Genomic DNA, 17,777 nt, shown 5'->3' with positions numbered 1-17,777 from the left:
ATCACAACACAGGTGGCACAAGGCACTGAATTTTGTTTAACATGACCTCTATATACATTTGAGTATTAAAACTGCAGTGTCCCTAAAGTCATCTCCAATGCAAGTGCAATCTTAGTATGTCCCAGCTGTAGCTCTCTCTTATCTTTGCCTTTTGCCAGTTGCATTTGCACCTTCTTACCTCAGTAATATCGGGAAAAAAAGTGGTATCATGTTTAAAAAGATATTTGAGCTTTTAATCTCCAGACCGTCCTGCATAAAAGAAAGATATATATAACAGCCTAAGGGAAGCCCTTTCTTTTTCAGACTTTTAAAAAAGCAATGCAAAAGTATGTCTTCACACTTGGTGATATGCAGCAAAACACTGAAAGACTTCACACTAAAGCACACACAAACCAAACCAAATAACATAAAGTAAAATGCAGAAGCCTGAAGAACAAGTGACTGACTTCTTGCTTTAACTTCATACACTGATTGAGTAGAAGAAAGAATTAAAGTCATACTACATTCTCAGAAGAATGAATTATTTTCTATTGCTGTGTAAGTTTTTTTGCATTGCTAAACAACAGTTTGGGTTGTTTTTTTTCTGAAGTCATATTTAGAGGCATGAAGGTAGAATTTTCTGTCATATCCCTTTAGTAACTATACATAAATGGGAGACTGCTTTATAAAGCAAGAAGCCTGAGTTCTCTTCTTTAAAAAAAAAAAAAAAACACACCAAAAAAACTTGTTTCTTGACTTCGGAAAATTATATTGAAAAGACTGGAGTCAAATTAGCTAAATAGAACTTTTAGTATATATATATATAAAGATATCTAAAGTTTCTTTTCTTTGGGAAAACTTTTTCCACAGACATCAAGTTACAAAAGAAATCTATTTTCGTTTTGGCACAATCACAATTAACTTTAATAGTTAGCTGAACAGCACTTAGTATTCTCCAGAGCAGTAACTACTCTTCTGTTCCCACAATGTCATGCATTCTACAGAGCAGTAATGACTCTTCTGTTCCCACAATGTCATTAATTAATCATTAACATAGTTTCTGTTGCCAAGCAATACTAAAGTTTCTGCACTGTATTTGACCAAGTTGTACCCAGATTACTTAACACACAATGATCAACAACATTTTAACACAGAACAATACCATGAACAAATTTTTAACTACTTTGGGGGGACTGGAGACCTCAACATTCAGCCTAGGCTTCAGTGGTGCGGGGTGGAACCCTGCAAGTTTGTGGAGCATGAGATTAAAACAAATGACTGCTCAGGCAAACCTAACAGAAAAATGTAAATGACCAAAGTTGCCTTCTGTGCGTATGCATACGCCTTGAAAACTGTAACTGCTTTTGAGTCAGTATTCTATGTTAGAATTTGGTATATGGTAAATGGTAAAAGGACAGAGATAAACTTGAAACTTGAACTGTGGTTCTTTTACTAGTTATTGTATGCTTTAACTAGACTGGAAGAATGTACTTTTGTTAAGAGTAGAGCGGGTTTTTCTTGATAACTGAAAAGTGAAAAACTGGATAAAACTTCCAAATTTTCTGTACTTTAGAGAAGATGGCTATGGTTCTCCTAATGACTGAACTCTAATTTGCCTGTTTCATTACTTGTAAACTGGATGCAATACTTCCCCAGCTCTCAAAGAATTCCTGAGACTCAATATATTTTTGCATGATGTTTATACAAAAGCGAAATATACAAGTATTATCAATTCACAGAAGTGTACAGTTCTGCTAATGCAGTTATTCTTTGTTCTACAAAATGTTAACTACAATTAACTTGTACAGTTTTAGGCAGCTAGCACCTAAGAGGCAACCAGCACCTTTGCCAGATTTCTGATTTCTATCAAAACAATTCCACGGCATCTTTCATTCAGATCAGTCTGGAAGTGGTTTCCAGAATTTCTAGGGTTTGTTTGATCTGAGGTTTGTTTGATCCCACTTGATCATACATTGGTGCAACAAGCTAGTTTACCACTGATCAGACACTGCAGAGCAATTTACATCAGAACCTACTCTTAGACCTAGCTGTCTATGAGTATTATGACCATTAGAAGCTGCAAATTGCACTAGGTTCACATAATTCTATTAAGAATATTGCTAATCCTTAAGATTATGATTTTAAACTTCTTTGGAAAATAGTAGCCATGGTTTAAATCTTTTTAATTTTTCATACTGAAGATCGACATAGCAGTAAAAACAACTAACTCCACTGCAAACAACTTACCAAAGCTGAGCTTCCACGTAAAATTATGCTACATGCTCTAGGAAATACTTCAGTTGCTTTCCTGAAGACCTCTACTTACATTTCCCAAGAAACCAGACACAGGGACATTGCATGGTGACACGCATTCAAAGATGATGTTTTGTGATTTCTTTTTTCCATTGACACACTCATTGTGTCTAGCAGTAAATGGAGTGCCTGAATTGCAGGATAAGCCTATCTTTTGTGTGATACACTAAACCTGCTTCTAGTACTTAAAAATGTAAGAGACAAATGAGTTAGATCTCACACTCAAAGGTTAAGGAGACAAATACCTCCATAATACTAAAATTTTGAGATCTTAGGGATTTCTCATCTCTTAAATGACCCTCAGATGTTTCTAGGAAGACACAAGTGTTTGTATAAGTTATGACTTTCAAGCACTCCTGGAATTGTTTCTTAGCTAGTACTGCAGACAAAGCAGGGAGATAGGAAATTGACACTATGCTGAAGATACATTTTGTCCCAGCTGCAACACAGTTTTTGAACACTTGCAAAAACAATGTAAACAAAAGTTTTGTGAAGGCAAGGAAAAGGCCTTCTGACCCTACATGGTCTATAAGCTTGAATGCGTGTTAAAATATTTCATTGACTCTTTGAAAGGTGTATTTGTTTTAGAAAATAAGGACATTTAAACCTTACTCAAAATTAAAAAAAAAAGTAAATTTATAAAGATAGATGCTTACAGTCAAAGGAAAGAAACAGGGACCTCTTACCATGCACAAACATATAGTGAAGATACAAATAGGAAAAAAAAAATAATCTTCCAGAATAGAAGCTGACTTGATAACACATAGTCAGAACATTGAACTCACAGTAGCATGAAGATAGCCTAGAGTGAAAATTATTATGAACAATTATTATTTCATTTCTATAGTTAGCAGTTAACAAATTAAGATATCCAGTGAAGTGAACACTGCTAATATATTTCCTCTCTGACCTGTAACACTTTCTGGACTAAAAATATGTTAACGTGCATTTACAGTCTCACAGAGATTACTATAAGAACTAGCAAAAAGTAGGGCTTGTGCTACTAAACACATGCTTCCTGTGTTCTACTGAACTGTCAGCACGAAATAGTCAATATGGCCGTGGACCAGCAAACTATACCCTACTCTGTCAGTTTCAACAACAAAGCTGATAGTGTGTCTTTACAACTAGCAATAAAGTAGGAGACAAAGCCATACTGGGTTTCAGAGAACTGTCTGCCAGTCAGAAGTACATTCTTTTCCAGGCATTTTATATACTACAAAATGGAAAAACATGGATGCAGGGGGTTAAAGTCACTGTTCTACTTACAATTCCACTCCAGAATCACAGTCACTAATGAAGATTTCCTCCAGAATAAATTATCTCCCTCCTGAAGCTGTCATATCCAAGCCAAGATCTATTAATTCTTTGCTTCCCTGAACTCACAGCCTCAGCCATCTTACTGCCAGCTGAACATCTACCTTTAATTTTCTCTTTATGACCTTTCTATCCAGAATTAACCTCTCTGATGGAGAGCTTTCACCGAGTCTAACCTTGCTACAGCCTCTGTGTTTTCTCGCCTTTTCAATAATCTTACCCTACCTCCTGCTCCTCCTCTTCATGCACTCTCCTCCTTCGACTTCTCTTTTCCTCCACTTCCCTATTATGACTCTTCTTTCTTTCCACACAATCACTTTTTAATCTTTAAAAGATACTGTGAGTTCCAGTTATACACCACACTTCGCCTTCTCTTCTAAGGCAATCACGTGTGATGCATTCACCTGAGCTCTACAGCTTTTCTTGTCAATCCAGATCGTAGCAGTAACAGCACCTTGTAGCTACTTATAAAGTTGAGACACCTTCCAAGTCATATAGAACATGTTTTAAATCACTGTCTTGTACAACCACATCTCTTATTTTTAAACTGATGACAGCCAGTTTCAAGTCTCTACAAACCTCCTAATCTCAGGATCAATATTCCTTTCTAAGTCACTTCCTGCCTTCGATCTCTTATCATGCTATTTTTCCTGAACTCTTGCCCTAACTTACAACCTGGCTTTTCTGCCTTTACTTTTCACAATTCATTTGCAGGATGATTCATCTTACTTATTCTGATGCAACCTTTGATGAGACTTGAAGAAACCTCTACTTTCAGCATCTCCTACTCATCATGTTACTGAATAAACACTGATGTAATGTTGATCTCTCAAATGTAGTGATCACCTACATGACTTCACCCTACCTCATATGGTCCTCGCTGTTTCTGTCTCTAAAGCATGTCTATCATTCATCAGTTCAAGCTAAAGATGACAAAATTTGAGAGGTGAAAGAGCACATACTAATTATCCCAAAGAAGGTATTGAAGTTAATTACACTGAATATGCTTTTGGTCTTTCCTGAAAGATGAAAAGCCTCCTACCTCTTTACTTTTTGAAATTAGCAAGTACACCACCACCATTGTAATTTACCCTATTCTGCCCACATTCTAGCATCACCTTCTGCCCAGCACTGTTGTAGACCCAGAGATAATATCACTAATGCCAAGATCCAATCTTTGCTCCTCGCCTCCTTTGCGTAAGTTTTGGATTAAGTTGGCTCTCTGGACAAAACCTGTCTGTCTACAAAACATCCTGGAATCAGTTTACAAACAGCTTAGCCTTTTCACCCCAGCTTTAACTTTGCATACCCACCTTTCTCATTTTTTCCCCCTTATCCATAATTAGGATAAGTAACTTACACTAGTGTTCTTCACAGCTGTGTGTATTAATTCTTAACACTTTCTTGTGATATTCAACTGCATATATGGCAAAAGGCTGCTAACTTCCCCTTATGCACCATTGTTGACAGCAGCCTCTCTTACACATTATTTGCTTTTTCCAAACTTACATATTGAGTCCAGGAACATAAGTTCAGCTGCACACTTTATATAGGAATTGTATTTGTAATTCTATACATAATATTAAACTGCTATTTGCTAATACTAACATGATACAGTATCTATTCTGAAATGTGACACACCATCATCTCTGTCTACTACCTATTGTTCTCCTTAACTCTAGACAGCAAATTAATCAAGAGGGTTTTTTTCCAGAAAGCAAACTTAGAATATACAAAGGAAATCTGTGCTTATGTCTTGAGGGTTTCTGTATTTTTAGTATTGAAATAAAACTTGCTCAGATCACATTAATGAATTCCTAGAATAATATACAAAATATTATAGGTCAGCATATCTTGAGACTGAAGAGATAACCTCCGTCTGAATAGAACTATTAGAGTACAGGGTGATAGCTTTACTTTAGTACTGCGCACAGGAACAAACACATTCAGTCACTCAATTTACTTGTAACCATTCAGCAACTACACTCTTTTTCCACCATTTTTCTCTCTACCCCCACCCCTTCTCAAACTCCCTGATAAACACTTTGCTAGACCTACGCACCACTTGTCAAAGTTCAAGAAAACCCTATTTAGCAGACTATGGTATATTTTCTAATTGAAGTATGAAACCTTTTGCAAAGATTCACATGCATGTACAGCTGAACTGGACAGGTACACTTGCTTTTCATTGTCACCTTAGTCCTTACAACATATGGATGCCCAGGAATCTGAGAACATGTGTATGCTGTTATATGCATGAAGTATTAAAATAATCAAGCCAACAATAATCCCCCATTCAGGGCTTCACCTATACTACTTGAAATTAATCACCATAGTTTTTTCATGAAAATGTGGACACATTAATATTGGTCAAGTAGTCACAATATTAAAACTGTATGAAGGTCTTACACATGCTTTAGATGTCTTATCTCATTCACAATGAACCAAAACTTATAAAAATATGAATCACCATTTGTTTAGGAATTAGGGCTTTATAGCTGTTCAGTGGATATGTTCTTCACAATAATTAAATGAAGGAGAAAAAAAACCAGAAAGAAACAAAGCATTACTGACATGTTTCATCAACTTTACTCAGACATGCATTTCACTGCATGTTCTGATTATAAAGCATTTCCAGTGAATGTGAAAGATTCCACTGTTTATACAGTATCTCCTGCGTAACTAGATCAGCACTATGTGTTACTATTTAACTATACAGATTAATTATTAGTGGGTGTTCAAGTACATTTATTTTCTAAGGACTACTCTGCAACTAAGACTTTACCACATAAGCTTTGGGAATATCTCATAACACTGGAAGACACAGCATTAACAAACAGATGCACTACTTACAAGCAAAGTATTCAGAATCATTTTGAGTGCCTTCAGTACCAATGTATTTTAAAAATATAAAAAATAAACATATTTACTAAAGAAAAAGTTGGAAAAGGAAACTACAGATGTAGGGCTTGGGCAACGGTCATGCTTGTCTGTATATTACAGTTCTTATTGTAAAAAGACAAATGGATAACTGACAGGCTCAAAAAGGTATACGGTTGTGATTTTTATTTGGATTCTTTCTCTTTTGTAGAGAAGCAACTTTAAATCTATACTGATGATGCAAGAAGCAATCTAATGTTATTTCACTTAATTTAAAAATAGCCCTGCTCGTTTCAAAATGTTTAATATAAACACAATGTTTATACACATTATAAGAATATTCTGCAATATGCAAAATTTAATTATTATTTGCTAAAGTTTACCAAACCAGTACTTGAAGGAATGACAAAAACCACACATAGTATAAATGATTGGCATTTGTCTTACTCTCAAGAAAAAGCAGTAGTCACACTAATATCTTGGAATGTATTACATACATATGCATAAACAGATCCACAAACCTATAAATATACAGTCCCCTACAGCACAGAAAATTCTCAGTTACATCTGATAATTCAATGTCATTCACTAGTAAGTGACCTAAACAAAGCCAGGATAGAAATAAATTAGTATGATTATAAAAACCTCCAGACACTCACCAAAAGACTGAATGCAGGTTTCAAGAAGATCTTCCAAAGTGGCCCCTTTGGCTAAATGCCCCAATGGCACCATCGTGACCTGGGTAAGATTTGAGAGGCTGGGACAATGACTGATCTGCTTCAGCTCAAGTGCTGATTGAGGGGCAGTGCTGCATGCTTGGGCAGGTTGCCTAAAAGAAAGCACAATAGTGAAGTAAATACAAGAAGATCGAGTGGCAAATTCTACGCTGCATGGAAAAGGAGGAGAGATTTAAAAGGCAATTAATTCCTTGTAGCTACGGTGCTGAAAGACATAACCCTCCCACTTAATACGTACACCAGAGATTGCTCAGAAGTGACTTCTCTTTTTTCTGCTAAATGTGGATTGTAGAGCACACTGTTATAAAGCTCCTTGAACGATCTGTCAAAATTACCAGAAGCCTCGTTTCTTTTTTGGGGAGTTATGTTTACATTACTATTTCAGCACAAGCATTAAACCCCCTCGAACTACATAACAGTAATCAGCAGTAACCTACCACCACACATTTGTGTGCTCATCAAAAGTAAAGGAGAAAAAAAAAAAAATAACTATAATCAAATATTATGCACACTGAAAAATGCAAGACTAGCTTTATTAACTTAATTTGGAAAAACACTATTAAGTAAACAAAATATCAGTGCAAGCTTACAGCGAAGTATTTCACAATTTAAAAAACAGGCTAATATGCATCTGTTCTATACTATTATTTCCTACTAGGTTGTTTTAAAATTGCATACATGACTAAATTAATGTCTTTGATAATAAAGGTAAAAGAGCCCCAAATAAAGCACGTATCTAGTTTTAGGCTTGTATTTTGACCATGTAATATCTCAGATTTCAAGAACATGTTTGTTTACAAATAACATTAAAGGCAGCTCATTGTTTTCATACAAATTCATAATTCTGTATAAAATAGTAAACAGGCACATTATTATATCCATGAGAAGTGCTGAAATATTACTCCCTACAAATAACAAGGATCACTTCAGACTCTGACTTGAGAGTATAACCATACAGTTCACAAAAGGGCAACAACCACTCCTGTATCCATAAAACTTGGGTTTATTTCAGGGACAATTTACACTCCACAGTCTTCCTAAAAAAGTGACTCCAGCATCTTTAAGGTACTATCTTAAGCTTTCATGCAACTTTTCTTGGAACACCATGCAAGACTTTATCAATAAACTGACAGTCCTGGGAAGAAAAGGCATAGAAATGTATCCAGTGTGTGTATTACATACAGATGGGAAGGTAAAGACACAAACATCCTCGTATGGGCACTCCTGGATGAAGCTGGAGGTATGCACACTTTATGAGGACAGACTAGACCCTACATAATCCCAATGAATGTCAAGCCTTACATTAAATCTGCCTCATTTGAAGGCTGGGATAGCCACAAAACTGCACGTGATGTCACTCACAGCCCAACGCTGACCCCAGGCCTTCCTGGTTCCCACGCTGACCCCAGGCCTCCCCGGTTCCCAGGTCAGGAGAGTGCAGGGCTGACCCCGCCGGGGCGGCCACCGCTCAGCCCCCCGCGCAGCCCCCGGCCGCTGTGCTGACAGTGGCTACGCCAAGAATGTTTTCTTCCCTTCCCCCTTTCTCTAAATTTCCCTCTCAGCTTTGTGATCTGACTTCCTGTTCCCATACAAAAAGCGCAAGGGCCTGATCAGCTTTCAGGGGTTTCTTTCCACAAGCTTAAACCCCTCTCCTAACTTCATGCCAGAGCCCCTCCAGCACAAGGCTGAGGAGCCGAAACAATGCAGTAGCAACTAAGTAGAAGTTACGGCAGAAGACGTTTGTGGTCTTCATAACTGAGCATAGAGAACCTTCAGTGTCCGTACCCCAAAAAAAGTCTACAGTAACGCTGTGGCCGACTAGGCAACGCACCGCCGCCGCCACGTCTGAAACCGTTCTTCGAACCAAGCCCGCTGCGGCAGCTACTTGAGGCGAAGATCGGACTGAAGCTGCGCCGGGGCGGCGGCGCGGGGGGGACGCGCACCCCACGCTGCCAGGCACGCTGCGGGCCCGCGGGGAAGCAACCGCGAACCAACGCGAGCCGACACCCCAGCGGGGGGGGGGGGGGCAGGCTGGCGCCCCGGCCCAGCGCCCCCCGGCACCCCGCTGCCGCGGGTAACCGGAGCCCGGCAGGGGCCGGGCCGCTCCCCCCCGGGCCGTAACGCGGGGCTCTTCCCAGCCCGTGCGGGCCGGCCCGGCGCCCACCTCCGCTCCCCAGGGTGACACGAAATCCTCCCCCCTACGCCCCCCGCCCCGCGCTCCTGGGCCCAGCTCTCTCCCACCGGGAGGGCCTCGGCCGGCCCCCGCGGAGCCCGTCCGCCCGCACCGCCGCCCCCGCGCCCCCCGGGAGCCCTCGCCAGCCCCAGCGCCCCGGGGGCGCGCCTCACGCTCTCGGGCGCGGCGCCGTGCGACCCACCGCAGCCTGCCCCGCGGCTGAGCACCGTCCCGCCGCGGCGGGAGAACACGACGGCAACGGCGGACTCACCGGTTCTCTCTCCGTTTCCCTAGAGTTCCCATGTCGGCGCCCGCAGCGGCTCCGCCGCCCGGCCGGCTCCGCCAGCAGCGCAGGGAGCGGGGCTGCGCGGGGCGGGGGAGGCCGGGGGGAGCGGCGCGGCCCCGCGCATCGCCTCCTCCCGCCTGGCCGCGCTCCCGCTCCCCGTCTCGCCTCGGGAGGAGCCTGAAACCTGCTCAAGTGGGGCAGCGGCAGCCGCCACCCGTGACGAGCGCAGGCGAAGATCTTATCGGCAGAAGGAAGTTCTGAGCAGCTGGGCTGCTCTTCTCTGAAGCCACCGGATTTACCAGGTACCGACACGCGCTCTCCTGCGCGCGCCGCCGGGCTCCAAAGCCGCCGAAACTTTTTTTTTTTTCACGGCACAACTGCAGCGCCACAGGGCCGGCCCTCCCCTCCGGCAGGCCCCCCGCGGCGGGCTGCGCTGCGGGGCTCGGCACGCCGCCGGGGCTCGCTACGCCGCCGGGACTCGGCCCCGCTGGCCGGGGACGGCCGCTGCGAGGGCACCTGGGAAGGCTGTGCCGGGGCGGGGCGGGGGTACGTGCGCAGCGGAGCCGCGGCCGCGCTGGCCTGTAACGGCACCGGCCGCTGCCGGACACCTGTGTGTGTGTCCCCCCGGGGTGACGGTGTGACTGCCGGTGGGGTGGCCCCACGCGCGCGCTGACGGGCCGGCTGGCCAACGGCCGGCGCGGGGGGGCGGGCGCGGCCCTCCCACCGTACCTGCCGGCGGCTGCGGCGCGGGGCACGAGGGGCGGCCCGGGGCCCGGGCACCGCAGCGTCCGCGCCGGGTTGGGCCGGGGCACAGAGTCGGGGCGGTCGCACCGACGGGTGTTGTTTGAAAGCCTCTGGCCTTATTGGGCACCTTACGTTGTCCCTCCGGGTTGATCGCGGGGCAAGGCATGCGGACCGCGCCGTTTCATGGTCCCGGTATCATAATTCGGAGTCTCAGAGAGCTCTTCCAACGAAACGCTGGCAGCTCCTCCGCTCCGGAGAAGTGACCAGGCAGAAAATCTGAAAGGGCAAACTCACCCCACATCCTGCAACTTTCAGTTTAACCAAACGGCTCTTTGCGGAGAGGTACGCTCAAGGGGCCAGGACAAGAGGGGTGCGTCACGGGGCGCCGCTGCTGCAGTGTCAACAGCTTGTTTTGAGAGCTCAGTTTATGTTCTTAAAAATGACTTTGGCATCATAAAGCCATTGTGCCCCACACCAAGATCCAGGCAGTTTTGATAAACTGCTTTTTTGATATTAAGACTAGCTGGTAACGTTCAGGTACTCTGAGTAATTCTCTGCCGAGCGCCAGGGCACATTTCTCTTCAGGTCTCCAAAATGATCCAAGGACAGACACGGCTCACTGGCAGTTTCTCCAAGGCAGTGGAAACTACCATTATCACAAAAGGAGCTGTTCAGACCTGGCTTTTGCTTTGCCAAAGACCTCCAGGTAAAAGGAAAAACCCCACATACTCCTGGAAATCACATTGGTGATTCAGCAGGTCACATTCTTATGAGTAAGTTTAAAGCTCATTCCTAGCATAGAGGTCACAGATACACAAATACATTAATATGTATCCAAGATCACAGGTCACACGGTCTGTAATATTGATCTGTAGCTACTATGTTAAGCCAGTCTCCTGGCTGAATTCTACTTCAGGGAAGTTCATCCCAGCTATCTTTGCTTTTTCTTTAACACATTTTCCTTGAGAAGTTCATGTGCATACATATAAGCACAAATAACTTAAGGGTTGCCAGGAAGAATACTCTCTAACTTTGTGGTCAGAAGGTAATCCATATGTAAATCTTACAGTACACAGTCTCATAAAAAAACTTACATGCCTACACAGCAATCTGACATACTGGTCCTTGAATGTGACATTCTTCAGATGAAATGGTCTCCTACTGTAAAGTAGATTCATGCCTGTTTTGTGTCCACAGAGGATCAGAGATTTGCTCTGTGGAAAGGCAAGATATTTCTACTGTTCTCAGAGCTTCAGTCAGTAGATGATTACTTTAAAATATAACTTATGATTCAAAGGAGCCATGCTATCAAAGTTGCAAGATGATGAAGGCGAGAATGGGCCATATTGCTCTTGAGGGAACATGACCAGCCAGATGTTTTTATACTGCTGTGCTCAGATTTCTGGAAGATCTTGCAACAATAGTAACTTATAAATTAGATTTTACTATAGGAACCAAGTGAAGACACCAACTGCCTCAGTGCAAGCTGGATCTTTGAAGTTCTGTTGTACTTCAGGATATGCCTTTCTCCCTACAAATTAGTGCAAGTCCACAAATGTAGCTTGGCCTTGAAGAGAGTGAAAATAATTTCTGTGCTTTTGTATCTACTTTAAGTTCATGTAATTTGCCATCTTTCCTGGGTCCATATTCGTGCCCCTTACAATGGGCCAACTAGAGGAGCTTGTACAACCACAGAGTGAATTGCATACAAAGATTAATCAAGGCAAAAAACTCCACCCAACTAAAAATTATACATGTTCTGCCATACAGTTTTAATTATTTATTTCACCACCCAATTATATAATCTCAACTGCTGCCACAATCAAACAATGGCAAGAGTGTAAGACCACACATTATTCCAGTAGCTTTCACTTAGATCTATTTTACATAGATTATGTAAAATCACAGCCTGATTCTGAAAACTTTATGGTGTCCTTGTGGAATCATGAATGAGAAGTTTCTTTGGCACTTACATGGTGGGGTCAGCAGACAACATTAGAAAGGCAAGCAAGACAATCTAGTGTAGGAAGCGATTCAGAAAAGGAGAAAAGCTTGCTAACATAATTGGAAAGAAGGAAAGCAAATTAAAAGCTATGAAGTCACGTATGAAAATTGAACTTACGATATAGCAAACTAGGTAGTAATCCGAATCATTTGGTTTAACAAGTTGACATCAGTGAGGGCCTGCTAGCCACTGCATATGAAAAAACTTCTTTCATCTGAGCTGTGATATTCCAAAGGTTATCCTGTCGGATCAGCTAGTAGGAACAGCAGCCCTATTTAAGACATCATCTAGATGTACTTCCCTGTTCTATTTAAAGTCCGTAACTATTAGAACAGTTTTTGTTGGTGTGAGTGTTAATTTCTGTTACAGCTAGTAGAGCATTTCTGTTGTCTTGTTCCAAGCCTGGGTCATAAATTTTTGATCATAGGCTTTGGGTGCTTTCACTAATCTATGAAATATTTCTATCATTAGGAAGTTGTAGTGATAATGAAGGTTTTGGTCTGATAACCCCATCAAACTTATCAGATCATGGTAATGCTCTTGCAGTTTTTCTCTTGACATACCTTTGCCATAGTGCCCAGGAATGGAATGTTCTACTTTCTGAAGCAATGTGACCTATAACTGTGTTAGTTTTTGTGACTTTATCACAAGTATCTTCCTTCAGTGTGCATGTTGTAAGGTGATTTTTTGGACAACTACAGCTTTCATTTGTAGGTGGGAAGCAATAAAACTCACACTCATGATTACAGAATGAGACGTGAAAGTGTAAGACTGTAAGATTGAGAGAGTGGATAGTAAATTAGGTAAATCTCTTTTTAAACATGATCTTCAAGTCAGGTTGAAGAAGACTCGACTAATCTTGAGTGCTTTGGGTTGTCAGTAAGGTACCTCTGAGACTCCAGCTTTTCTGCAAGAATAGCAAGAATTGAGAGCACCCAGCACCAACAGCCTCCTTAACATTTAAGGATCATAGGTTATGTACGTTATGTGCAAGACATCTTACGTAGTAGCTATGCTGCTAACAGGTCTACCTATCCAATCTACCTCTATACTAACATTTCTTCTATAAAGGCTGTTTCTGTTAAACCTTTTCATGTCTGTCAGCCTTGAGGTTATAAAGGTAGAAAAGAAACAAGACTAGAATTCATGAAAGAGGAAAAGGAAAAGCTTAGGAAAATTGTCAAAACCTAGAGTAGAGCATGGAGTACCCCAGTCTCACTGGTTTTAGTTTTTGCCAGAGCATTTCTTAGGTTATTTGCCAGCCATGGGTTCCCCACCGCTCTCAGTGAACACTCAGGCAGAGCATTAACAGCTACTGAGTCATTTTGTCAGTTCAAATGGCAAAGGTCTGTGGGATGGGTTGAATGAGTCCAGTCCTAGTAACGATCCATGTAGGTGTAAATGTGCTGCCACTTGATGGAACATCTGTGGTTTTTAGTCTTGGAAATTATAGGCAAAACATAGTTTGTAGGTAAAGGCAGTATCTTTTATCAGACCAACTGGCAGTTAGAAAAAGACAAGGTTTTGAGTAGACTTGAAGAAGGTTTCTGCAGAGAATCACAGAATCAAAAAATGACCGAGTTTGAAAGGGACCTCTGGTCCAGGCTCCTGCTTAAAGCATGGCCAGCTGTGGGACTAGACCTGGTTGCTCAGGTCTTTATCCAGTCGGATCTTGAAAGCCTTCAAGTCTGAAGACTGCACAGCTTCTCTGAGCAACCTGTTGCAATGTTTGACTGCTGTCATGGATAAAAAAATATATTTCCTTATATCCAATCAGTATCTTCTCTTGTTTCAGTTTATTGTCTCTCGTACTCCTGTCATACGCTGCTGTGAAGAACCTGGCTCCTTCTCAATGACCTTCTCAGAAGCACAGTCAGCCTGCTATTACACCCCTGCTGAGACCATCTCTTCTCCAGGGTGAAAAGGCCCAGTTCCCTCAGTATCTCCTCACAGGGGAAGTGCTCCAGCCTGCAACAATCTCAGTGGCCCTCTGGTGAACTCACTCCAGTTTGTCAACGTTGTTCTTGTACTGGGAAGCACAGAACTGGACTCAGTCTGAAGTGCTGACTCAAGGTGGTAAAATAATTTCACTCGATCTGCTGGCTCTGTGCCTGTAAATACAACCCAGGGTGCTGGTGGCCTTCTCTGCTGCCAGGGCGTGCTGCTGGCTCATGTGCTGCTTGCTGCTTTGCAAGACGTCCACATCCTTCTCCGCAGCGCTGCTCCCCAGTTGGTCAGTCCCCAGACTACGTTGGTACAAGGGTCTCTTCCTTCCCCGGTGCAGGACTGTGCATTTGTCCTTGCTGAATTTCATGGAAGTTCCTGTCAGCCCATTACTGCAGCCTGTCTAGGTCCCTCTGGATGGCAGCCCTGCTCTCAAGTGTACTGAATTGTTGTCCCAATTTGAGGCTGGGTGCAGCCTGAGGAGAGCACACTGCATCGCCTCCCCCAGACTGTTGGGAACTGTTAAAATGGGCAGGTCCCATGACAGACCCCTGCGCTACTGAGCCTAAGCATTCAAGCAGCTTTTTACTAGATGGGTATCTAGTTGTCCACCTATCCAGACCTCAATGTCCCAAACTGAATGCAAGAATTTTGTAGGAAATTATGTTGAAATCTTTAGTGAACTTAAAAAAATAGCAACATCAGGAAATCTGTGTACTTTTACCTATATTATAGTAGTTGGTCTAATAAAAGGCATTATCTCTACCTACAGATCTTGTCTTGACAGTGTCTTTAAGCCATTGCAGTTATGACAGTGTTACCGTGTAGAGATGCCCCTTGAAGAATTGTTAGTCCAAAATTAGGGCATTCATGTCTCATTGTGTGTATGGATTGCCTTCAAGTATAAAACAAGATACAATTTCTTTCATAGCACCTCTGCTTCCATTCAGATCATAGTATGGATATGTAGTAGGGGCAAATAAGGAGGCATACTGATGGGAGTTGTCATTTCCAACTGCTTTGGTTACAGATGGTAGATGGCTTGTAGTCATTAAAGTAAGTGTACTGTATAAGTAAGATTGTGGTCTGATGGCTGAGATAACTGCAGAACTGCTTGTACATCTTCTATAGACTCTCCTAGAGTTCCTTGCCCTTCAAGTAATGATGCTGAAAAGAGCTTTCTACTATTGACTGTATTCCTTGGGTTTTAGTGCTTAGTGGGCATTCTTTTACCTGAAGAAATTGCAGAAATCAGAGCATCCACTAATGAAAACTAAATAAAAACATGTGCTTTGGTCATGCAAAGTAGTAAGTAATGCTGATCAGTATTTTGGAAAAAAGGTCTTCATTGTCTCATTTTGAATACTACAACTTCTGTGGCCTTTGCCTTGTGTGTCTGCTCTACCTTTCTAAATTGGAAAAACAATCTCACTGTATTTCACAAAGTTGATTGATAAAGTCTTTTCTTGACTTACAGCTGTGTTGGTGAGAATTTATCCAATTGCTTAGTAATGCTCTGAAATAATTGCATTTATGCTTGTGAAAGTGCTCATATATTCCAATGATGCACAGTATACATGAGTGCATGATTTTACGACCCAAAGTAGAAGTTTCACATTTGGTCCAGGAAATCTGACACTGATAGATGGATATAAGCATCAGGCAGTGCATACAGTGCACCAGTGCCTGAGTTTCACGATTGGGATTCTGAGCAGAGACAAATCCCCCCAAAATGGTCAAATTCCTCTTTTCTTTTCAGACAAATCTTACAAGATGAAGTGAGCCAGTCTGGGAAAAATTAGGTATTTCCTAGTTATTAATAACATAATTTCTCCTTCTATTTTCACCCTGGAGTCCCTAAGGGACTCCCTAAAGTCATCAGAGAGTCCAAAATTTACTTTAAGTACTATGTCTAAGTTTATCATTAGTTGTTTGTACAGATAATTTGCAAGCTGCTGCTTGGCAACAGTCTTGCACTGTCAGCTATGTGTAACAGAAACTGTTAGATTTTTGTTGGGTTTAATCTGGAAGACTTTAAATAACAGTAGAATAAAATTAATTGTTCCAGTAAGAAAAGCATGAACATATATCTTGATAGTATATGAAAATATCAAGTCTGGTAAGTCAGAAAATATTACTAGCTGGGGGCATTCTTCTAAGTATAGTACACTGATTTGTGTGGCTTCAAGGCTCGGTCCTACAATACCTCAGCCTTTCTATTGATTAAAGATTTTGATGTTTTCCTTTTTAGGTGAATGCTGAAATACAGTAAGCACTGGTCATCTGCCTATAAGCATCATCTGCCTACCTTGCACTAATGTTCAGCAGTTTCAGAAGTACCACACAGTGGGTCTATTATGATATTGCAATATGCAGTGAAAGGTAATGGTATTGCTAACTGAAATTTGTGTTCTGTATCTGTAAAACAAAAGCCACATTTAATTCTGGAATCATGGAAAGATAAAAACTTTTACTTACCATAACTGAGTTCAAGGGCATTGTCACCATAACTTCTATTTACCCCCAGTAGTCCATAGTGAAATAGTTTTTTTCCTTTATGGTCCAAGAAGAACAAGCACAAACAGAGCCACGCCAAGGAGAAGAAAAAGAAGAAAAAAGAGGAGGATCCAGAACACAAGAGGAAGAAGAAAGAAAAGAGTTAACATACTTGATCAGTTTTGATGCAGGTCATCAGTATGTTTATGTGTACATACAAATTACCAATGGATTTTTTAAAAAAATGCACAAAAATTAATCTCCTTCCCTTCCTCCTCCCACTCTCCCCAAAACCCCAACCATGCTGCAACACCTTGTTTCTTAAAATGCAATGCATGTGTGTAAAGTATGGATAGATAAGGTGAAAAACAGCTGGTACCCTTGAAATAGCATAGCTACTGTCCAGAAACAGTAAGACTCAAGATACAGAAAGGAAAAGTGTAACAATGCTACTAAGACTGCTTCTTTTCAGTTCACCATCTCATTTAAAGCAACAAAACAGCTACTTAAACAGGATGTAGATAACATCATCCCAGACGTCCCTTTGTAAACATTTTCCAAGGAGGCAGTGATTAGCTACTTCCTCCACAGGATATCTGTTTGTCAGCAGCAAGAGGCAAGACACCACTCACTAGAAAATTAAGTGTATTGTTTTAACCTTTTAAAAGTAGTTTTGCAGATAAATTTTTGTAGATATAACAGTCCCTTTGAAGTATTGCAGGATGAAAGTTGGGCTCACAGAAGTGGTTTACTTTTTCTGTTTAATGTAATATTTACTTAGATTTTTTCTGTTTAGCACATAGCAGCTAAATATTACAGCGCTCCTTCGAGCTGGTAGGAAATGTAGATGTGATTTGGATGTGGTTTGTTTCTGACAGAGCTGCTTCAAAATTTCCAAACTGA

General features: G+C 41.8%; 1 protein-coding gene and 1 long non-coding RNA gene across 3 annotated transcripts in view; one reads left to right on the top strand and one right to left on the bottom strand.

Annotated features, from left to right (window-relative positions):
* Positions 1-9,778, bottom strand: part of RASGRP1 (RAS guanyl releasing protein 1) — a 42,690-nt gene extending 32,912 nt beyond the window's left edge. The window contains exons 1-2 of one of the 2 annotated variants that reach the window (XM_040599636.1): positions 9,671-9,778; positions 7,149-7,318 (exon numbers count right to left, since the gene is read on the bottom strand). In XM_040599636.1, the coding sequence (XP_040455570.1) occupies positions 7,149-7,318; positions 9,671-9,702 (202 nt within the window). In that variant the 5' untranslated portion in view covers positions 9,703-9,778. Of the gene's footprint in view, positions 1-7,148; positions 7,319-9,011; positions 9,205-9,670 lie in introns of those variants that run through there. The other variant, XM_040599637.1, reaches the window with a different exon arrangement.
* A 117-nt stretch (positions 9,779-9,895) lies between these two features.
* LOC121090870 lies at positions 9,896-15,852 on the top strand. Its single transcript, XR_005828757.1, has 2 exons — positions 9,896-9,987; positions 14,230-15,852. It is a non-coding gene; the product is annotated as an uncharacterized LOC121090870 (long non-coding RNA).
* The last annotated feature ends 1,925 nt before the right edge of the window (positions 15,853-17,777 follow it).

This window comes from Falco naumanni, chromosome 7, assembly GCF_017639655.2.
Source record: "Falco naumanni isolate bFalNau1 chromosome 7, bFalNau1.pat, whole genome shotgun sequence".
NCBI lineage: Eukaryota > Metazoa > Chordata > Aves > Falconiformes > Falconidae > Falco > Falco naumanni.
Note: the sequence above shows the minus strand (reverse complement) of the source record. Positions and strands in the feature narration are given on the sequence as shown.